A 22,118-nucleotide genomic window follows, 5' to 3' on the forward strand; every position below is an offset into this window, starting at 1 on the left:
GCCTGCCCCTCGTCCGTCTGGGCCTCTACCAAGTTAACCCGGTGCGGGTTCGGTCTGCTCAGTCTGTCCTTGAGCTTGGGGCACTGGGCCCGAACGTGGCCTCTTCGGCCGCAGTAATAGCAGCTCAGGTCCCGTGGGTCCCCTCGAGCCGGTCGGTTGTCCCTGATGCTGGGCCTTACCCGTGGGAAGGGATTCCCCATATTCCCCCTTTGGGAGGTCCCAGGGTGACTCTCTCTCTGCATCGCGGCGGGCCTGTTCCTTTGGGGCTCCTCCCTGCCACCCCCTGACCGGCTCTTTACAAACTCATCAGCCAGCTGCCCGGCGTGTCGCGGGTTCTCTGGCTTTCTGTCCACCAACCACAGCCTCAGGTCGGATGGGCACCGCTCATACAGTTGCTCCAGTACCAGCAGTTTAATCAGGTCCTCCTTAGTCTGGGCCCCACCAGCCCACTTGCTGGCGTATCTTTCCATGCGGACGGCTAGTTGCAGATATGAGATCTCAGGGGTTTTATCTTGACTCCGGAACCTTTCCCGGTACATCTCAGGAGTCAGCCCAAACTCTCGTAGCAGGGCCCTTTTGAATAGTTCGTAGTCCCCTTTCTCTGCCTCTCCCAGTTGGCGGTACAATGCCACGGATTTGGGGTCCAGTAAGGGGGTAAGGACCCGGAGTCTGTCCGCGGGATCAACCCGGTGCAGCTCGCAGGCCGTCTCAAAGGCCTCCAGGAAGTCATCCATGTCCTCCCCCTCCTTGTATGGGGCCATGATGCACTTATCAAAGCTCCGTGCAGTCCTGGGTCCCCCCTCACTCACCGCAGCCGGGGGTTCGCTGCCCCTCAGTCTCGCCAGTTCCAGTTCACGCTGATGCTGTCTCTCATTCTCCTGTCTCTGTCTCTCTTTCTCCTCCCGTTCATGCTGTCTCTGTCTCTCTTCATGCTGACGCTGTCGTTCACGATCCTCCAGCTCCCTCAGTTTTAGCTCTTTCTCCCATTCCAGCCAATTCCGCTCCCCGGATGCCGAACGTCGCCGGGAGGATCCTCTGCTGGCCGGCGGGCTTCGCCGGGGGGATCCCCTGCTGGCCGGGGGGGTCACGGCGCCCTCGGTATTTGCTGGGCTCCTCCCCACCCTTCCCCTAGGCATAGGAAGGAGGGGTCTCGGGAAGCCCTCAGCAGCCGGCTGACCACTCCCAGCTGGGACAGACACTGGTGCCTGCGCTGCATCTGCCAGGCTGCTTCCCTGAGACACAGGGATCAGTTCATTCGCGCGATCTTCCGCCTCCAGCTGGGCAATGAGCTGTTCTTTGGTGAGCCTCCCAATGCGCAGCCGCCTCTGCTTGCACAGCTCCACCAGGTCGCTCTTAAGCTGCTTGGCATACATCTTCCTGCTGGCCACTCACCGGCCTGTGTGCTCACAGCTCCCCACAGTTCCCAGGGGACCCCTAGTGTGCCAGCCCTTCTCGAGGTCACCACCTCTCTGCCAGGGTCGAGCTGCAGACTCCTCCGCCCCTGGGACCACTCGCTGCGATACCCCCGGGGGACCCTGTTACTGCAAAAGTCCTTCTCGCTGGTCACACACTCCCAGGGGTAATAACCGTCTCTCTCTCACTCTTCAGCGCGCCTGGTCCCCGTCAATCCCCCTTCGTTTTACTGCTCCCCAGTCACTTACTGCAGGAAGCGCCGTCCACGGGGTGCAGTAGATCCCGCCGCTGCCACCAGTTGTTGCGGATTGTGGGGGAGTTAGGGCCCTGCACCCCTCTTCCCGAGATTCACTGCGACTCTCAGCCAGCCAGTAAAGCAGAAGGTTTATTTAAGGACAGGAACACAGTCTCAAGCAGAGCGTGTAGGTACGACCGGACCCCCTCAATTAGGTCCCTCTGGGAGGGTCAGGGAGCTTAGACCCCAGCTTGGGGTTCCCTGCGTTGCACCACCCAGCCCCAACCGAAACTAAACTCCCAGCCCCTCCCGCTGCTCCTCTCCTTTGTTCAGTCTCCCGGGCAGAAGGTGTTAATTCTCCCCACCCCCGTTCCTGGCTCAGGTTACAGCTCAGGTAGCTTCCTTCAAGGGAAGTCCCACATCCCCACTGCAACCCCCCTGCAACATTCCCAGGTCAAATCTGCCCTGCTCCCTGCTCCGTCACACCAGGCGCCCCTCAGGAGCCAACAGGGGGGCTGTTCGGTGCCAACCCCCAGCGCGTGGCTCCTGGCTTGCACCCCACAACAGCGTGTCCCCCAGCCAAGGAGCCAGGCCCTCTCCCCAGGCTCACCTTGGCCCCTCCTGCCTTGGAGGGAGCAGCTGTGGTTCTCAGGGCCCTCTGGGGAAAGGGGAACACGAGGGGGCTGCAGGTCTGTCTGGGCCAGGGCATGCTGGGGAGGGAAGTGGGGCCAGCCGTGTGTCTGGGCCCATGGCTGGGGGGCTGGCGTGAGCCCTGGCCCGTGGGCGGTGTGCCGGCGGGGGGCGAGAGGTCTCTCCAGGCCGGCGTGCTGACGTGGCAGTGGAATATAAATACCACGTACATTTCTTAAGCTTTCAGCCGCGGGGATGCAGCCGTTTCAATCCTCTTAGTGCTAAGCAGCTTGCTCCCCTCCCAGCACGTGGACTGGGGCCTTCCCTTCCGTGTGGCTGCCCTGCGGGCCTGGCAGGCACAGACGCTTGCAGTCCTTCTCCAGCGCTCCTCCCAGAGCAGCACAAAGCAGCCAGGCCTGGCGGGCACCTGCTCCTCTCCTAGTGCTGGCAGTGGGTGTGCAGGGTGGGAGGAGGTGAGCAGGATCTGGGGGGCGGGGTGGGAGGGGGTGAGCAGGGGCCAGGGGTGAGCAGGTGGCAGGGTAGGAGGGGGCAAGCGGGGCTGGGAGGGGGTAAGCAGGACCCGGGTGCAGGGAGCGAGTGGAGCCGTGGGTGGGAGGGGGCTCCGTGGTGCCCCCGGCGGGCAAGCTGGATGAGATTGGATGGCTAACGGGAGAAGCTGAGCAGAGAGGCCCCAGCTCCTGTGTGCAGCACTCACAGGCAGTGCAGGGCTCAAGCCCAAATACTTCTCAGCTGCCCACAAGGAAACGCCTGCCCCGCTGTTTCAGGGAGAGCTGGGGCAGACGGCAGAGCAGCCGAGCTGGGCGCTCCCTGCCCTGAGCCGTCAGAGGGCTGGCCTGCAGCCAGGCTGCCCCCACTGGTCCCTGAGCGGGTCTCCAGCTACACGGGCTAGGGCATTCCTGGGGCAATGCAGACCAGAGAGGGGCTGGATCACCCCTGCCCTGCAAATTCAGTTGCCCCCTGATGCTATGCTGCTGTGGCTTCCACCTGGGCCGCTCACAGCCAGCCTGTCTGCCGGTCGCACCTCAAGTGTCTGTTCCAGCAGCTCTCGCCCCAGCAGGCTGTCGGCAAACGCCAGCCACACCGACTTCCACCGGCCTGGGTTACCGTTGCAGGGTGACCCTAGCTCACTCCCACACCGACTTCCACCGGCCTGGGTTACCATTGCAGGGTGACCTTAGCTCACTCGCCTGGGTTACCATTGCAGGGTGACCCTAGCTCACTCCCAGCCCCGGATGTTCCCCCCAAACGTATTCTGCACAGTCCAGCCCTCTCCTGGCCAGTTCAGATGTGTTAGGTCTGTTGCCACTCTAAGGCAGGGGTGGGCAAACTATGGCCCACGGGCCATATCTGGCCCGCCAGCCGATTTTAATCTGGCCCTCGAGCTCCCGCTGGGGAATAGGGTCTGGGGCTTGCCCTAGTCCTGTGCTCCAGCTGGGGAGTGGGGTTGGGGGCCGCTCTGTGCAAGCGTGCCACAGCTCCCGGAAGCAGCGTCATGTCCCCCCTACTGCTCCTACGTGTAGGATCAATGTGGGGGCTCTGCACGATGTCCCCACCCCAAGCGCCACCCCCGCAGCTCCCATTGGCCAGGAACTGCAGCCAATGGGAGCTGCATGAGCGGCGCCTGCAGGCAGGGCAGCGCGCAGAGACGCCTGGCCCTGCCTCTGCGTTGTTAGCCAGAGAAGGAACATGCCGCTGCTTCCGGGAGCTGCTTGAATCTGAACCCCTCCTGCTCCCCAATCTCCTGCCCCAGCCTGGAGCCCCCTCCCACACTCCGAACCCCTTGGTCCCAGTCTGGAGCACCCTCTTACACCCCAAACCCCTCAGCCCCAGCCAGACCCCTCACCCCCTCCTGCACCCTAACCCCAATTTTGTGAGCATTCCTGGCCCGCCATACAATTTCCATACCCAGATGTGGCTCTTGGGCCAAAAAGTTTGCCCACCCCTGCTCTAAGGGGATCAATATACAGCAGTCTGCTGCCTCACATGGTGGTCCCTACCCAGTTCCCAGCCCTGGATTCGTTCTGATTAAAGAGCAAAACACGTTTATTTAGCTACATGGAGGCAGGTTTTAAGGGAGCAAACGTCCGGGGCATTGAAGTCAGAAATGGTTCTAAGAGAACTACAGATAAACCGCTTCCTAGCACTACAGCGTAACAGCCTAGCCTGGGGTTGAGGTGGGCTCCCTTACCACATGCTCCCAGTGTAAGTGATGGACAAATTCCCAGGCCAGGATCCGCTGCCCAAGTTCAACGGCTCTTCCTTCTGTTGTCTTCGGGGGAAGTGAGAGCGGTGGACGGAGGGTGCTTTTGCCCCTCCCTTTCATAGCTCAGGCCCCTTTTGAAAAGCATTTTCCTGAGGGTTACCCCAGGCAAAGGTCATGCCCAGTGCGATGACGGAGATCAGGAGCATGGTGGTGACAGAGGTTCCTTGCTGCTGTTTGCTACTGTCCACTGCCTTGCCAAAGATGGCCATTGGGCAGGGGATGACCCATCAACTTGGATGACACCTGGCTACAGGCGTTAGCTTGTCCTTTGTCCTTGAGAAACAGGTTTACCCATTGCCCAGGCGTGTCTGGGAAACGTTTCGGTCCTGATTTCAGCCTCTGTTCATAGCTTTACACACAAGGTTGCTACACGTTTCCCCGTGTTCGTGACCAGCAAGTTACTGGTTTCCAGATACCTCACAAGGCATGTTTGGTACAAAGCTCCTTACGGTGGGGTGCAGGGAGTTAATACAGGGGTGCATGCAATCACAGGGGTGCAACTGGTCAGTGTGTGTGTGGAGACCCCAGCAGAGCAGCAAGGGATGGGGGATTGAGTACAGGGGTGTGCCCCAGCCTGGCACGAGGGGGGGTGAGATGTTGAGCTGTCCAGCTGAAGCCACTGGGATGGTGTGTTAATCAGCAGCTCCCTGCCACCCGGGTGGGGGAGCCCTGTGGGATGAGGCACGAAGGGAGATCCCGACGGCTCGCTGACTCGAGCTCTGATTCCTGCAGGCTTCACCATCATCATCGAACCCTTCGATGACAGGACCCCCACCATCGCCAACCCCATCCTGCATTTCAGGTGAGCGAGCGGGGCAACCGGTGTGGAAAGGCCATAGACTCTGGTGAGCGGGGGGGGGGGGTGGGGAGGCTTGCACGGGGGCTGCTGTTTGCTGCCCACCCCCCAAGTCACTCGTCCTGTCCTTCCAGCTGCATGGATGCCTCCATCGCCATCAAGCCAGTCTTTGAGAGGTTCCAGTCGGTCATCATCACCTCGGGGGTAAGTGGCTCCTGGGCCTGGGGGGAGCTGGTCTGGAGCTGGGCCCGGGAAGTCTTGCAGCTGTGGCCGCTGGGGGTGCCGGTGATTAGCCATTGCTCTGCACGGTGGCTCTGCTAGAAACAGCCCTTCCTGCTCAGCGGGTGCTTCTGCCTCCCCCTGCCTGGTGCATTCAGGGCTGCATCTCTGGTGTGTGCCGTGACTTGGGCCAGCCCAGCTTCTCCATCCCCTGCAGAGCCGGCCTGGCCTGGGCATAGGTGGAATTCTGGGGGTGCATGGCTGGAGCCCTCTGCTGCCCTGGCTTGCCAAGGGCCCATGGGCTGGGCTGGCGACCCAGTGCTGCGAGTCCAGCTTGGCTCCCATGTGTGTGTGGGGACTCCCCGAACCCTGGCACTGCTTGTGGGTCACCCTGAGAGCAGAGCCCTGCTCTGGCACAGCAGAGACACTCAAGCCATCTGTAGCTGGCATCTGTGCTCAGCCACCTCCTCATATCGAGGCCTTTGGAGCGAAGGTCCCATGGGCTGAGTGGTGAACAGCAGCCCCCCAGCTCATGTTTCATCCCATCTCCCCATGTAGACGCTGTCCCCGCTGGATATATACCCCAAGATCCTGGATTTCCATCCTGTTACCATGGCCACCTTCACCATGACGCTGGCCAGGACCTGTCTCTGCCCCATGGTGAGTGGGCGGCTGGGCAGGGTGGGGGGTAGCTGCAGGGGGCTGGGCCTCGGGGGGTGGGGGGACCTGCCGAAAGCCCCATGCTCCCCCCATCTGGGTAGTTGCTGGGCACCTCTGAGCCCCTGCTCTCCTGGGGGCAGCTCCTCGGCAGCTGGGCCCCCCTTTTCTCTGGGCCGGGGCCCACTTGCCAGCGTCCTGTTTTCCTTTCAGATTGTGGGGCGAGGAAACGACCAGGTGGCCATTAGCTCCAAGTTCGAGACCCGCGAGGACATTGGTAGGGCTGCTACAGGGCGTTAGCCTGGGGGGAGGATGTGGGCGTCACCCTGGAGTCACCTCTCCTCTTCCCAGCTGTGGTGATAGGCTGCCCTGCCAGGGGCTCGCCCCTGCTCCCCTCTGCCTTGGCCCTGTGGGCAGAGTGGGGGTCCCCCAGTGACTGCTTGGGCTGTGGGGGTTGTTGCAGCAGCCGGCTCCCCTTGTTCTGCCAGGGGCTGCTGTGCCAGAACTGGGGGGGACCCTGCTCTACAGGGTGCAGGGGTGATCTGTGCCATACGCCCCCCCCAGGAGTGAGCTGGGCAGTGGGCACCAATGGCCCAACCCACCCTCCCTCCCTCCCTCCCGCTGTGTGGCGTGACTGAGCTGGCGGCCTTCCTGGCCATATGACTCAATGCAGTTCCAGCCCCGTGACCCTTCCCCCATGGCCTTCTTGTACCACTGGGGAGTTGAACATGTCCGTCCGTCCCCTCCTCCTCCCCCCCCCCCCCCCCGGAGCGCTGGCTGGGGCTGCCCCTAGCATGAGCCAATGGGGGGCCAGATCTCAGCTTCAGTCCCGGCCCCACCACCGTGTGGGTGTTCACCCCCCACCACGGCCCACCTGGCTCTGAACCCATGAGACCCTCCCTGCCCGTTCGCAGCTGTGATCCGGAACTACGGCAACCTGCTGCTGGAGATGTCTGCGATCGTGCCTGATGGCATCGTGGCCTTCTTCACCAGCTACCAGTACATGGAAAACATTGTGGCCTCGTGGTACGAGCAGGTGTGTACAGGGGGGCCAGTGGGGGGCTGGCCAGTGCTGCTGGAGTGGCTGGGGGGAAGGGTGGCCTGGGAGGCAGTCGCAAGGGGTTCCCCTGCTCCACTTCACTGCCAGAAATCCCAGACTTGTCTGCGGAGAGGGTGCCCTGCCCCTGCCCTGCCCGCACAGCTGCTGCCAAAGAAGCCCAGCTGGTGTGGGGACAGTGTGGCAGGGTAGCCAGCGGCACAGAGCCCGCGGTTAGGGTGTGAGCTGTGGGCACGCCGGCTGAGCAAGCACCGCGTTGGGGGATTCCTAGGCTGAGTTGTTAACGCCATGACCTCTGGTGCCTAATGGGCACTCGGGCATCTGGGATCCAGACTGGCCCCTTGCCATCCCGGGAGAGGAGAGATCCAGCCTGAGCGGGCGGATGGACGTCACAGCTGGGCGTTGCTCACGGAACGCAGGCAGGAAAAGGCCCTTTCAGGGATCCAGCAGGGAGTGGCTGGGAAGGGCCCTGGCTGCGTTAGCTGGCTCCCCTCGGCAGTACCCACTGCTGGCGGGGCAGGAGCCGCTGGTTCGTCCTGAGCTCTGGCCCTGTCTGCTCAACAGCCGTAGCTGCCTGGCTGGGCACTGAGCCACGGCGAGTCTCTGGGGAAGCAGTTTCTCTCCTGGCTCATCTCCAGCTGCGGTTCTCCTGGGGCTTCCTGCCTGTCTCCTGGGTGAGGCAGCTCCATGCCACACCCTTCCTGGCATGGTGTGCTGGCATCAGCATGCCCAGCTCCATCCCCCTCCCTCAATCAGGTTCCCCATGGGACTCGACTCCACCCCTCTGAGAGGGAAGGGAAGGGGTGTCCCCTCCTGCTCCCCACTGACCCTTCTGGCAGTGTGGGACCCCGCACTCCTCCCTACCCAGGGGTCCCACAGCCCCACGGCAGCGCCTGCCTTCCAGCTCCTGTCGGGTGTGACACAGCAGAGCTGCCCGTGGCCAGATGCTGCAGCCCCCGCCAACGATGAAGGGGAATGTGCTGCTCTCCCCCACAAAGCCGGTAGCGGGACTAGAACCTGCACCTGGCCCTGCCCTGGGTCCCAGCTGAGTGTGGGGCTCCCTGGGCAGCTGGCCTGCTGAGCCCCAGTGTCTGACCCAGGCTGCTTTCCCCACAGGGCATCCTGGAGAACATCCAGCGCAACAAGCTCATCTTCATCGAGACGCAGGACGGGGCCGAGACCAGCATGGCGCTGGAAAAGTACCAGGAGGTGGGCACTGTGCCAGCACCCGCCCAGTCCCGGTGCTGGGGAAGGGAGGGGCTGGCCCCTGCAGGCCAGGCGAGGGGCATGAGGCTGCAGGTCGGGATGGAGCGGAGCTGCCTGGCAATAGGGAGCCGACTCCTCGGGCCGGCTGGTTACGGCAGTGCGGCTCTGCTGCAGCACCCGTGCTGGCTGAGCCCTGCCCTGCTGCCTAGGGAGGGCCAGGGTGCTCCCCCGGTGACAGTTCTCCATCATCTCCCGAGCCCCTGAACCCCTCGGGCTCCCGTGGGGCTGGAACGCAGCAGCTGGACTGCGCCGTGTCCCAGCGGGGGCGGATGGAGACTCCTGGGTTGAAACTGGCCGTGCCCGCTCCTGACTCAGCCCTAGCTCTCCCCAACGCACACCTAGCGCCGGCCTCTCCTGCGCAGCATTGGCTGGGCCCAGGTGGGGGGACGGTCCTAGCTTGGCGTGACCCCTCTTTGCACACAGGCCTGCGAGAACGGGCGGGGAGCCATCCTGCTGTCTGTGGCCAGGGGAAAGGTGTCCGAAGGCATCGACTTTGGTGAGTTTGCTTGCTGGGGAGTGCCAGGGAGTCAGTGTGGGTCTGCCCCAGCCCCCCTGCTTGGCCTGCTGCTGTTTGGGGGTGCAGGACTGTCTCAGCTCCCTCTACCCGGTGGGTACCGCTGACCTGCTCCCAGCCATGTCCCAGCGGGGTGCCGGGGCAGAGCATGGTGCCCTTGGGCCTGTCCTTTCTCTGGCTGGCAATAGCTTGGGCTCGGTTTGTGGCACCGGCCTGGGGCCCTGCCGGGGGTGGTGTGAGGCAGGGTGGCAGCCTGACCTGTGATCTGCCCCTGCAGTGCACCACTACGGGCGAGCTGTGATCATGTTCGGCGTACCCTATGTCTACACCCAGAGCCGCATCCTCAAGGTGAGCTGGCTCACTGTGCCCTGCGGGGCTGGGGCCCAGTGCACATCAGCCTAAGGGCCCTGCTGTGGGGGAGAGTGGGTGCGAATGCAGGCTCGGCCCGGGGGTCCCAGCCCTGCTGCCCCCTGAATTTGAGGTCTATAGCAGGAGACTCGTGTCCCAAGGCTGCATTCCGTCCACGGCAGCTGCTCAGGGCAGGGTGTGTGCCACAACCCCCTTCTTGCCCCCTCAGGCACGGCTGGAGTACCTGCGTGATCAGTTCCACATTCGGGAGAACGACTTCCTGACGTTCGACGCCATGCGGCACGCGGCGCAGTGCGTGGGCCGGGTCATCCGTGGCAAGACAGACTACGGGCTCATGGTCTTTGCAGACAAGGTGTGTGGGCAGATGGGGCAGGGCAGTGGGCAGGACCATGGGCACTGCAGGAAGTGGCTGCTGAACAGGCTTCACACCGGAGATGGCATGAGGGGGAGGTGGCACGCTCTGGTGGACAGTGGCCCCACAGCTCTGGGTTGTCTGGCCATCTGGGTCTCTTTGGTTGGTAGCGTTTTGCCCGGGCAGACAAGCGGGGGAAGCTGCCACGCTGGATCCAGGAGCACATCACGGACGCCAACCTCAACCTCACGGTGGACGAGGCCGTGCAGGTGGCCAAGTACTTCCTGCGCCAGATGGCCCAGCCCTTCCACAAGGTGAGCGCTGTCCTGCAGCAGGGGGAACTGGCTGTAAGCTCAGCCCGGGGTGCTGGCCTGAGCCCTGCTCTCACAGGCTGTGTGGTTTTGGCAGGAGGACCAGCTGGGCCTGTCCCTGCTCACGCTGGAGCAGCTGCAGTCGGAGGAGATGCTCCGCAAGGTCGAGCAGATCGCGCACCAGGTGTGAGCCGGAGCAGCAGCAGACACACGGGCAAAGGGCTGGAGGCTGGCTCCAGCGGCAGACGGGCTGGCCCTGCCACCAGGGCCTTGTTTGATACTGACTTTTATACTGAAAATGACTGTCTGGGACTCAGCAATAAAGACCAGGACAGAGCCCGTGTGCTGTGTGATCACCCTGCCCCAGCGAACCAGGAGACCACTACAGAAGGGTGCTGTCCCCCTACCCAGCTGGGTCAGCAGCACGGGGCTGGGCGCCCCCACTGCATCACTCAGTCTGGGCATCTGCTGCCTGGGGTGGGGGTGGTATTCCCCCCCACCCAGCAGGATTTTAACTGGGGGGCTGGAGCCCTGCCTGGGTGGTAACAGTGCCGGCCCGCTGCCTCCCAGAGGGGCCAGGGGAGCTTTTCCTCCTCCCGGGCTTGAGCCCTGACACACACCCAGAGCCAGCAGTTGCCAAACACCTTTATTCACGTTGTGCTTGTTCTGCTCTCACCTATAAATAGAATAAATAGCGAGCCCTGGCCCCTGCAATCGGGGGGGGCGTTAAGGCAGCTGGAGCAGGGCCAGGCCGAGCCCAGGGGCTTCCTGAGAAAGAGCAGCTTGTGCTATGGGGCCAGAGCAGCCCAGTAGGGGGCAGGCACCGGCTTAGTCTCTCCTAGTTGAGGGGGGGCACATTCATCACATCCAGTGAGGTCCAACCCGGGGGCTGGCTGGGCTGCAGCCAGCCGTGCCCCTTGCTCTGTGCACTCTGCGCCCTGGAGGGTTAACGGGCAGGCTGCGGGGGGGGGGCTGGTAGCAAGCAGAGCTGAGACTCCAGCTGGCCTAGTCGTGCCAGTGCCTCAGCCCGCACTGGAGAGGGAGCTGCTGGGGGAGAGGTTCTGGCTGCTGGCACTCAGGTTCCTGCTGGGCACCTGCGGAGAGGGAATAAAGGGGAGCAGGGAGTTAAGGGGTTCTGGGCCAGGATCCCCGCTGCTGGGCTCGCAGCTGCTGGGGCCCCGGGACCAGTTCTCACCGCTGGGGAAGCCGCTGGCACTGGTGGCCTCTCACCCACATGCAGGACGTTCAGGGAGCTGGCGCGTTTCATCCTGCGGGAGAGAGCGTGAGGTGAGCAGCCGGCGTCGCTGCATGCGGCGATCGCACCTAGTGCCACGGCTCTTGCCCAGGGGCTGGTGAGCCTGCCGCCGCTCCACCCTGGGACAGGCCAACGCAGCACAAGGGCTAGAGCCGCAGAATTAACACCTGGCAGCAAAACAGCCGAGCAAACTGCTGGGAAAGGAGCCCTGCTCGCTGGCTGCTGAGGGTAATCCCAGGCAGAACAGACCCGGGGTTTGATGGGTCCCACCCAGGGACTGGATTAGACACTAGATTAACATAACTGGGAATGAGGGTGTGTGTCCTGTGGGGCTCTGCTCTTGCCGCCTCCTCCCCCTCCAGGTGGCACACAAACAAGTGTAACTAGTGCCGGGCCGGGGCAGCTCTACAGCGCCCTGGGCTGGCAGGGGCAGTTGCCTCAGGCCAAGGAGCACTTCAACAGCCCAAGGTAACTCTGGCAAGGACGTGGGGGCCAGCGCTGGGCCCCTTGCTGGAGCTGGGTGGAAAAGCCCCTTACCCAGGGTTGGGGTCCATGGTCCGGACGCTCTCGCCTTTCAGCCGGGAGACGAGCTTCTCGCTGCCACGCCGGATGGATTCCCGCAGCTTGGAGAAGGAGCTGCTCCGGCGCACGCTGCCCATGGCATCCTGGGGGAGACAGTGGGGAGCTGGGGGGTGCAAAGCTCCCAGCAGGGAGGGGCTGCAGCCCCCCTGGATCCCAGGCCGGCTAGTCCCCCTGCAAGCCCTGCTTTGCTAACTCTCTGGGCCTGGCCCCTGCACACACTGCTTTCCCCCTCCCCACCCTGCACAGGCCCTGGCGCTTACCTGGCTCAGGGGGTCTGCACTGCTCTGGCCTGCTGCGAGATCACCTGGACGAGAGAGGAGATTAAGAGAAACCGCACTGAGACCCTGCTCCCACAGCCCCCGTCCCCTGGCAATAAACCTGCCCCAGTGCCTATCACGACCCCCCCCCCCCCCCCCCCCCCCCCCCCGCCCCGAGCCGGCACACAGCTCAGCCCTGTTGCTGGGCGGCCTCACCGTGGTGGGCAGCTGCCCGCTCCTTGTCATGGGAGGTGAGGATCTCCTTGTACAGCTCCTCGGCCTGCTGGTACTTGCCCTGCTTCAGGTAGGAGGAGGCCTGGCGGGAAGGGGAGTGTTACCAGGGGCAGCCCTCATTCACCCAGCGCCCCCCCGCTTCCTGGGCCGGATTCCCCCCCCCCCCTCAAAGGCCAGACCAGGGGAAGTTTATCCCTTCCTGTGCAGCACCACCCACTCATGCTGCAATTGCAGAAAGACAAATCCCCCAGCCCTGCAGCCAGCCACCAGGGAGCCCCCCAGACCCTCCCCCCAGGGGCAGTCATGGGCCCTTCCCCCACCCCTAGTACCCCAACCCCACCCCAGACCCTCCCCCAGGGGCAGTCATGGGCCCTTCCCCAACCCCCTCCCTCCCCTAGAGCTCCCCGCTCACCAGGTTGTTCTTGGTCTTGGCCACGTTGGGGTCGTGGGGGCCCAGCTGGCTCTGGTAGATGCGCAGCGCCCGCTCGTAGTACCGCTCCATCTCCTCGAACTTGCCCTGGTTCTGGCACAGCAGCGCCAGATTGTTGAGCTGCTTGGCCACGTCGGGGTGCGTGGGGCCCAGGACCTGGGGGGGAGGGGAGGGAGAGCGTCAGGGACGGGGCCAGGCCAAGGGGCTGGGCCTGGCAGCGCCCGCCAGGGCGGCCTTACCTTCTCGCGGATCTCCAGCGCCCGCTTGCACAGCGGCTCCGCTTCCTTGTACTTGCCCCGCTTGCCATACAGCACGGCCAGGTTGTTCAGGGTGGCGGCCACCTGCCGGGGGAGGGGGCGGCATTAGGGCCCAGATGCACTGGCATGGAGATGCGTCTCCTTCCCGCAGGGAACACCCCCACCACAGACACCCTTCCACTCCCAGCAGGGGGTACTGGGGGGAGGGACAGGGCACCGGCTGTATGAGGAGCTCCCAGCAGGGGGCGCGGGGAGGGGGGGCAGGGCACTGCCTGATGGGGGGAGCTCCTGACTACTCCAGCCCGGCCTCTTCCAGCAGGGGGCAATGTGGGGACGGGGGCAGGGGTGCTGGCTGATGGGGGAAGCTCCAGGCGACCCCAGCTCCACCTCTCGCAGCAGGGGGCGCTGTGGGGGGAGCTCCTGGCTACTTTAGCCCCTCCCAGCAGTGGCGCTGTGGGGAGCAGGGCAGGCTGATGGGGGGCTCGCCCGCTGCACTCTGTGGGCAGTGGCTGGCGACGGACCCGTCTCTCCAGAGAAGGATTCAGGGCCTGTGTCTGGAAACCCTGCTGGACCCAAGGGACCAAGAGCCGCTGGGATGGGGGAGGCCTCTCCCTTTTTCCAACAGCCTTTGGGGGACCCACTGTCCCAGGATATCTGATCCAGGGAGCCCCACGCCCCGGCACTCACCGCCGGGTGCTCCACACCCAGGGCCTGCTCCCGGATGTCCAGAGCGTCGTTCAGCAGGTCCGTGGCCTCCTTGTACTTGTTCTGGTCCCTGCAGCAGGGCAGACAGCAGCGGTGTCACCCGGGAGCTTGGCCCACCCTCATTTCACCTGGACCCCCGGTCCCTGCCCAGATACCAGCCAGGCCTGGGACCCCTTCCTGCCCGGGCCACATGCCGCTAGCCACACGGGGCAAGCCCCATGGCCTCTGCCAGCCTCTCTCCGCACCTGGCGCTGCCGGTGTCCTTCAGTGCTGGAGGCGTTCTGCCACATGCCTGGGTGGGGGAGGTCTCTGAGCCCCGGGGGGCTGCACCATGTATCAGCCAGGAGCCCATGGGGGAGGAGACGAGGGCTGGCACCGCCCCGCCGGCCGCGGCCCTCACCTGTACACCAGCGCCAGGATGTTGAGCATGGTGGCCACGTCAGGGTGGCTGTGTCCAGAGTTCTTCTCCAGGTCCTCCAGCGCCTGCTTGCAGAGCGGCACGGCCACCTCGTAGCGCCCCTGCGAGGCGTATTGGATCACCAGGTTGTGCAGCGTGCGCAGCCGCGCCGGGATCTCGTAGCCGCCCTGCTGTGCCGCTGCCATGGCCGTGCTGGTCGGCTGGCTCCCTGCGGAGAGCCCCGGTGAAGGGAGGTGCCCGCGAGCCCTAGGACCCAGCAGCCGCCCTGCGCCCAGTTCAGGGCCGACCCACCAGGACAGAGACAGGGTCAGCGCTCCCCAACCCCCAGTGCTGCCCTGCGGGGTCCATCCCCGGGGCCTAGCACAGCTGGGGGAGCCGGGGCAAAGACCCCCATTGGCAGGGTGCCTCCCATCCCAACTCCATCCCCTCAGCTCTGCAATGAGCCCGGCCCCAAGCAGAGGCAAGAACCAGGCATGGGCACATGAAGGGGGCTGCTGCGGGGGTCACCCTCACCCAGCTCCCCAACTGCTGGGTGAGTCATCAGAGGCCTCCACACCTCAGGGCTCCCTCCTCTCCCTCTGGGGCCACCTTCTCCCTCACCCCCACTGACCCACCTCTCCCCACCACCCCAACCCTCCTCTCACCCCAGGACCCCTTCCCCTCCTTCAGTCCTCCACCGATCCTCCTCTCCCTGGCCCTCGCCAACCCCCCACCGACCCTCCTCTCCCTAGCCCTCACCACCCCCCACCGACCCCACTTCTCCCACCCTCACTGACCCTCCTCTCCTTCCTTCTCCTCTCCCCCCGGGGCCACCTCCCCCCCACTGACCCACACCTCCCCACCACCCCGACCCTCCTCTCACCCCAGGCCCCCTTCCCCTCCTGCACATCTATCCCCACACTCCTCTTCCTCCCTCCAGCCCTCCTCTCACCCCAGGCCCCCTTCCCCTCCTACACTCCCCCCATCGACCCTCCTCTCCCCTGCCCTCACAAACCCCCTGACGACCTCACTTCTCCCACCCTCACCGACCCTCCTTTCCTTCTCCTCTCTCCCCTTCCCCTCCCGCACACCTATCCCCACACTCCTCTTCCTTCCTCTCACCCGTGGGTCCCCTTCACCTACCCCACCCCCACACTGGCCCTCTCATCCCTGGCTCGCCGCCCCAGGGTCCTGGACTCAGCAACTGAAGCTGGCTGACACAACGAGGAGTCCTTGTGACACCTTAGAGACAACAGATGTATTTGGACAGAAGCTTTTCTGTACGTTCCACTCCATGCAGCCGATGAAGTGGGTTTTAGCCCACGAAAGTTTCTGCCCAAATACATGTGTTAGTCTCTAAGGTGCCACAAGGACTCCTTGTTGTTTTTGCTGATACAGACTAACACGGCGACCCCGCTGAAACCAGGAGCTGGGCGGATGCTCCAGTCTCGGGCTGGGCTGGGCTCCAGGCTCTGTAAAAGCCCACGGGGGGGAGGCAGTAAAATGTTCACTCCCTTGGTGCCAGGAAGCAGCTGTCTCTAGGGGTGTGGGCAGGCGAGCGGCGCCACGGGGAACATGCAGAGGAGCCCATCTGGAGCCCATCCGCCCCTGCCCAGGGGTCCGGCTGGCTGGGAGCCCCCAGGGTTTGAGGCAGACGTGGGGCTGCTCTGTGACGGGTGGCGGGGACAGCTGCGGGGCATCACCGCACAGATGGGCCGGCTCAGGTCGTGGGGGGCTGTAAGAAAACCAGCCGGAAGGTGGCCCGGGGGTGGGAGTCACCCCACCTCAAACCCTGGGGGGCTGCTAAGGTGGCTGGGGACGGCCTGGGAATGGCTGGGTAGAGGGGACTCTCCGGGGCTGCTGGCGCAGGCGTCCATCGGGTGTGTAGAGAAGCTGGGCCTGTCCAGGCTGGGATGGGGCGGGAGGGCACACAGGAGGCTGGGCAAGGCAGAGCAGGAGGACAGAGTGGGCCAGGGCACAGGAGTGCAGGGTGGGCCGGGGCAGGCACACAGGAGGGCAGGCAGGTGGGTGGCTAAGCCAGGCAGGTGGGCAGTGCGGGGCAGGAGGACAGGTGGGGCAGGTGCACAGGAGGGCAGGCAGTACGGGGCCCGCTCCCCCCCCCATGGCAGAACTGGGGGGCTGAGCCCGTTGGACCCACTGGGCCAGCGCCTGGGCGGACAGCAGGAAGCCTGGGGTGCACTCACCGAGCTGAGGGGCAATGAGCCAGCCCCGAACCAACAGCCTACAGCCCACACCCCACAGCCCCCCTGCCTGGGGCTCCCCCCGGCACGTACCCTGCCGCTGCTCATCCTCGTCGCTGGCAAACAGGGAGGCCAGGCTATCCTTCCGCTTCTGGGCGTCGTCCTTTTCCGGCTGAAGGTACAGGGGGAAGGCAGCTGGGGCCGAGCATTCTCACCCCACAGCCCAGCACCCCCCACGCCTGGGCTCCCCCGACCACCCCCCATTTACACCCACGTGCCCCAGAGATCTCAGTCCTACACTGCCGCTCGGCCAGGCCCAGGCTCCTCCCTGCCTGAGGCTTCAGCCAGCAAAGTGAGGACTTGGATGCTGTGCAGTTAGGGACGGGGTCTGGGCCCCACCTGCTCCTCTCCCTCCCCTCTCACCAGCCAGGGGGGGTCCGAGCCCCACCTGCTCCTCTTCCTCCCCTCTCACCAGTCAGGGGGGTCCGGGCCACACCTGCTCCTCTCCCTCCCCTCTCACCAACCAGGGGGGTCCGGGCCTCACCTGCTCCTCTCCCTCCCCTCTCACCAGCCAGGGGGGTCCGGGCCCCACCTGCTCCTCTCCCTCTCTTCCCCTTGCCTGCAGGCCAGCGGGTCCGGGCCGCATCCGCTCCTCCCTCCCGCCCCCCAACCAGGGGGGTCCGGGCCCCACCTGCTCCTCCCCCTCCCCTCTCACCAGCCAGGGGGGTCTGGACCGCACCTGCTCCTCCTTGGTGTCGTACTGCTTCAGCTGGTTCAGGAACTCCAGGTGTTTCTTCTCCTCCTCCAGCTGCGCCACCATCTCCTCGCTCTGCTGCAGCCGCAGCTGGGTCCCCGCCAGCTCCTCGCGCAGCCACAGGTTCTCCTGGCAGAGCCTCTTTACCTGCGCCCGCAGCTTCTGCTTCTCGGCCTCCAGTGCCCCGATGTGGGACGACAGCGCGATCATCATCTGGGCAGGGCAGGGCACGGCTCAGCAGGGAAACCCCCTGCCTGCCGCGCTGGCCACCGCACAGCACAGCCCCACCCCCCAGGAGAGGCTGGGAGCTCCCCACAGCCCAGCTCCTGCCCCACAGCCCAGAGCGCCCCCTGCTGGGAGAGAATGGGATGGCTGGGAGCTCCCCCCACAGCCAGCACCTCTGCCTCGCTCCCCACAGCGCCCCCTGCTGGGAGAGGCCAGGGCTGGCATTGCTGGGAGCTCCCCATATAGCCACCGCCCTGCTCCACCCCCCACAGCGCCCCCTGCTGGGAGAACCTGGGACAGGAGTAGCTGGGAGCTCCCACCACAGCTAGTACCACTACCCTGCCCCCCCCCAACATCTCCTGCTGGGAAAGGTGGGGCTGGAGCAGCCCCCCTCAGAGCCAGCGTTCCTGTTGCCAGATACCCTTCCCTTGTTCACAGCTCCTCTGCCGCACTGGGGCGCTGGCACAGCACAGCCGGTACCTTTGCCTCGCCAAGCCCCAGCTCAATCCCCTCCAGGGACTTGCGGACGAGGTCGTATTTCTCCTCCAGGAGCTGCAGGGCCTGGCCCCCCGGCGGCTCCTCCTGCCCATGGCCCTGGATCAGGGCCTCCTGCAGCCGCTGTGAGATGCCCCTGTTTTCGTTCCGCAGCGCCTCCAGCCCCTTCACCACCTGCCGCGTGCCAGCGATGATGTCATCTGCCGTCATCCTCCCCAGCTGGCTCTCGCCGACCTCCACCATCAGGGACATGGCACAGCTGAGCCTGCAGGGAGAGGGCACCATGAGCGCTGGCATCCTCGGCCCCCAGCCCAGGTAGCTCGTGAGCCCATCGCCCTGCAGCTGGGCAGGGCGGCACCACGCACCTCTCAGCCCTGGAGCTGGCAGCCCTGCTGGTGCTGCTGCGGGTGGGCAACCTGCCCAAAGGGCGGCATCCATGGCTGGGACAGGGAGTGAGCCCTTGTCCTTCCAAGTGTGGACCTGGGGCTGACCTGGCTATGCAGGGACAAGCACTTCCAAGGTGACCCATGTCTCCAGGGAGGCTACCCGGGGGGGGCTGACACAGTGGCACTGGGGGCAGCACGGAAGGCCGGACAGGGGACCACGAGGGAGGAATCCACGCTGCAGAGGAGCAGACACGTTCCCGACTCTCAGCCTTGGCTTGTGGCCGTAGGGACCACGACTCGCCACCGCCAATGCCCAAAGGCTTGGGGCGAGCCCAAGCAGGGCTGGGCCCAGAGCTGCAAAAGGGTGGAAGAGCCCCAGCTTGCTCACAGCTTGGGGAGGGAGGGGTGCACGTTAGGTGCCGCGTTCCTCCCCACCCCAAGAACCAGTCCCGCCAGCCTGCACTAACCGGCCCGGCCTGCAGCGCGGCAGGCGTGGCGCAGTCACCAAACAACATGCACGGGCAGGGCACAGGTGTGAGCAGCACACCCTACCTGTGCACAAGCACAAGATGCACCCCACACGCCAGCCACCGTGCACACAAACACCGCACACACATGCCCAGCCAAAGCCTGGCACATGCCCGGTTCACCCCCAGCACAGGTGAGTGCCAAGCTGACAAGCACTGCGTCCCCCTGCCGTGTGTTGTACACACACGTATAGAAGTACAACATGCACCACGTGCCCCAGCCACGGGGCACGCGCGCACACACAGAGTCCATGCACACTCAGGGTGCTTGCACAGATGCACGGGGTCCGTGCACGCACACGGTCCCTGCGCACACTCACGCACCAGTCACAGCAGGGCACAGACACACGCTGCCTGCGTGCCCGCCCCGCACGGCTGCACGCTAGAAGCACGGACACGCGTGGCGCACACGGCGCCCTCCCCCTCCTGCGCTCGGCCAGCCGCGGGGACTCCGACCTGCCGGGGCCGCCTCTGCACCGCGTCCCGCCCCGGCCGGGCACCAGCCGCCAGGCGCGTCCCCGGAGCCCAGCGCCGCCGAGCCCCCAGCCCCGCCGGGACCCACCTGCCAGCCGGGCCGGAGCATCCGCCGCCTGCGCCGCGCCCGGAGCCGCTGCCCTCCCCCGGCTCATCGCTCACCTGCCGCGGCCATGGGCGGCACCCACAATGCACCGGGCTCCACCCCCTCCCTGGGCCATCTGGGGCGGGGCGGGGCGGCCCCCCCACGGCAGAGGGGCGCGGGGCACCGGGGCTGCAGCGCGTGTCCCGCTTCCCCGGGGCCGGGCCTGACCCCAGCGACGTCCCCGGCCCAGAGCCCTTTGCCCTCCCGGCGCTGATCCGGGGTCTGCCAGGAGCGGCTGCAAGTTAGAGCAGCCCCGGAGTGGCGCTGCCTTCTGCACCCGCAGGCTCTGGGGCGGGGAATAGCCACAGTGCAGCGCGCTCCGGCCAGCCCCCGATCCGCCCCCCGTGGGCCCTGGGGCGGGGAATAGCCACAGCGCAGTGCGCTCCGGCCAGCCCCCGATCCGCCCCCCATGGGCCCTGGGGCGGGGAATAGCCACAGCGCAGTGCGCTCCGGCCAGCCCCCGATCCGCCCCTGTGGGCCCTGGGGCGGGGAATACAGTGCAGTGCGCGCCGGCCAGCCCCCGATCCGCCCCCTGGGGCAGGGAATAGCCACAGCGCAATGCACTCCGGCCAGCCCCCGATCCACCCCCCATGGGCCCTGGGGCAGGGAATAGCCACAGCGCAGTGCGCTCCGGCCACATGCCCATCTGCCCCTTGTGGTCCTGGGAGCAGGGCCCATGTGCCAGCTCCACCCTGGCTGACAGGTCTCTGTCTTCTGCTCCATTTCAGGCCCCTTTACACTTGCAGAGGGGCCTAAAGGGGATCGAGTGTAACAGACCTGGGCCCACGGACCCTAATCGCTCTCCGGCCAATCACCTCCTGGTGGGGCAGCTCACTCTGCACCTTCAGACTGTGCCCATCCCTGGGGCCTCTGGCCATGGGACCTGCTGCTCCGGGACTCCCCTGCAGTGGCCTGACTGAGAAGGGGACCTGCCTCGTTCGCTCAGTGTCAGTGCCACTGCCTGGTGTCCCGTGTCCACTGTCCCCAGGAGAACCCACTGGCCTCCCTGGTCTGTGAGGAGGAGACGGGAGCGAAGCCTCGGCCAGCGCCAGCCAGCAGCACGCCCTCGCTCGAGGGGCGGGAGCGCCGGCTGCACCTGGGAAGATGATGTCAGGCAGATCTGCTGCCATGGGCATGCGTGGAAACTGGGGGCAGATCCCTGGCCAGCTCCGAGCTCCAGAATCCTGAGCTGAACGCGCCTGGCCCCAAGCAGCCGTGAGACTTCGGGCAAACCCGCCTGCTGCAGATACCTCAAGTCAAACGGACTCCAGGCCGGGGATCGTGGCAGGAGCAGGACCCAGGGGAAACCTCTCTGGGGCTGCAAGTGGCGGGGATCCAGAACGGCTGCTGCTACCCCGGCAGCCTGTCCTCCCCTCTTCTGGGGCTGCATTCCACTATGCTAGCATCCTGCAGCCGGAGGAGTCATGGAAACCAAAGGCAGAAGGGACCATAGACAAGGACTAGCCTCCCAGCTCCTGTTGTTGTTGCTACTTGTAGCAGGGCACCGCCCAGGAGTCCCAGAAAAGAGCAGGGCCCCATTGTGCTGGGTGCTGCCCAGACCCCAGTGAAATCAGGGCCCCATTGTGCCAGGCACTGCACAGACCCCGGCTGAGATCAGGGCCCCATTGTGCCAGGCGCTGCCCAGACCCCGGCTGAGATCAGGGCCCCATTGTGCCAGGCGCTGCCCAGACCCTGGCTGAGATCAGGGCCCCATTGTGCCAGGCGCTGCCCAGACCCTGGCTGAGATCAGGGCCCCATTGTGCCAGGCGCTGCCCAAACCCCAGTGAAATCAGGGACCCATTGTGCCAGGCGCTGCCAAGACTTCAATCGAGATCAGGGCCCCATTGTGCCAGGCGCTGCCAAGACCTCAATCGAGATCAGGGTCCCATTGTGCGAGGCGCTGCCCAGAGCCCGGCTGAGATCAGGGCCCCATTGTGCCAGGCACTGCCCAGAGCCCGGCTGAGATCAGGGCCCCATTGTGCCAGGCAATGCCCAGACCCTGGCTGAGATCAGGGCCCCATTGTGCTGGGTGCTGCCCAAACCGCAGCGAAATCAGGGCCCCATTGTGCCAGGCACTGCCCAGACCCCATTCAAGATCAGGGCCGCCATCTTGCGGGCGCCACAGGACACCTAGTGAGAGACAGTCCCTGCCCTGAATAGCTTCCAGCGTAAGGTGACAAGACAAAAGGCAAGAACAGAGTCTGAGCTCAGGGTGAGGCAATGGCTGCGCAGGGTCCCCCGGCACGGCAGGACAGAGACAGAGCTGGGATTACAGTACAAGGCTCCTGGCTGGGTGGCCTGTCCCCAGACCTGCTGCCTCTCTCCGCCCTGGGCAATGGGGGAGACCAAGTGCTTGTGCCTCTTGAGCGGTCAGATGGAGAATGGGGCTAAGAAGGATTTTTCCAAACAACTAAAAAGCAAGTGTCTGTGGTTGGGTTTTTAACCCTTGCACTCCCGAGTGCCCCCCTGGCACTGCATAGAATCACAGAAGATTAGGGTTGGAAGAGACCTCAGGAGGTATCTAGTCCAACCCCCTGCTCAAAGCAGGACCAATCCCCAACTAAATCATCCCAGGCAGGGCTTTGTCAAGCCAGGCCCAAAAACCTCTAAGGATGGAGATTCCACCACCTCCCTAGGTAACACATTCCAGTGCTTCACCACCCTCCTAGTGAAATAGTGTTTCCTAATATC

The 22,118-nt window shown here is 65.0% G+C and overlaps 2 protein-coding genes across 2 annotated transcripts; one reads left to right on the plus strand and one right to left on the minus strand.

Annotated features, from left to right (window-relative positions):
* The first annotated feature begins 4,688 nt into the window (after window positions 1-4,688).
* On the plus strand, window positions 4,689-10,439 carry ERCC2 (ERCC excision repair 2, TFIIH core complex helicase subunit). Its single transcript, XM_034792712.1, has 12 exons — window positions 4,689-4,721; window positions 5,252-5,364; window positions 5,493-5,562; window positions 6,136-6,237; window positions 6,448-6,511; window positions 7,149-7,270; window positions 8,408-8,500; window positions 8,981-9,053; window positions 9,349-9,419; window positions 9,649-9,792; window positions 9,963-10,106; window positions 10,201-10,439. The coding sequence occupies exons 1-12, from the start codon at window positions 4,689-4,691 to the stop codon at window positions 10,291-10,293; spliced, it is 1,122 nt and encodes a 373-aa protein (XP_034648603.1). The 3' UTR covers window positions 10,294-10,439.
* Window positions 10,440-10,738: 299 nt separating this feature from the next.
* On the minus strand, window positions 10,739-19,661 carry KLC3 (kinesin light chain 3). Its single transcript, XM_034793181.1, has 13 exons — window positions 19,371-19,661; window positions 17,881-18,160; window positions 17,161-17,388; window positions 16,515-16,593; window positions 14,224-14,449; window positions 13,806-13,893; window positions 13,101-13,202; window positions 12,844-13,017; window positions 12,414-12,513; window positions 12,201-12,244; window positions 11,896-12,023; window positions 11,299-11,371; window positions 10,739-11,197 (listed from the first exon to the last, which is right to left on the minus strand). Exons 2-13 carry the CDS (start codon window positions 18,145-18,147, stop codon window positions 11,126-11,128), a joined length of 1,581 nt encoding a protein of 526 aa, XP_034649072.1. The 5' UTR covers window positions 18,148-18,160; window positions 19,371-19,661; the 3' UTR covers window positions 10,739-11,125.
* Window positions 19,662-22,118: the final 2,457 nt, after the last annotated feature.

The sequence above is a fragment of the Trachemys scripta genome, chromosome 16, assembly GCF_013100865.1.
Source record: "Trachemys scripta elegans isolate TJP31775 chromosome 16, CAS_Tse_1.0, whole genome shotgun sequence".
Taxonomy (NCBI): domain Eukaryota; kingdom Metazoa; phylum Chordata; order Testudines; family Emydidae; genus Trachemys; species Trachemys scripta.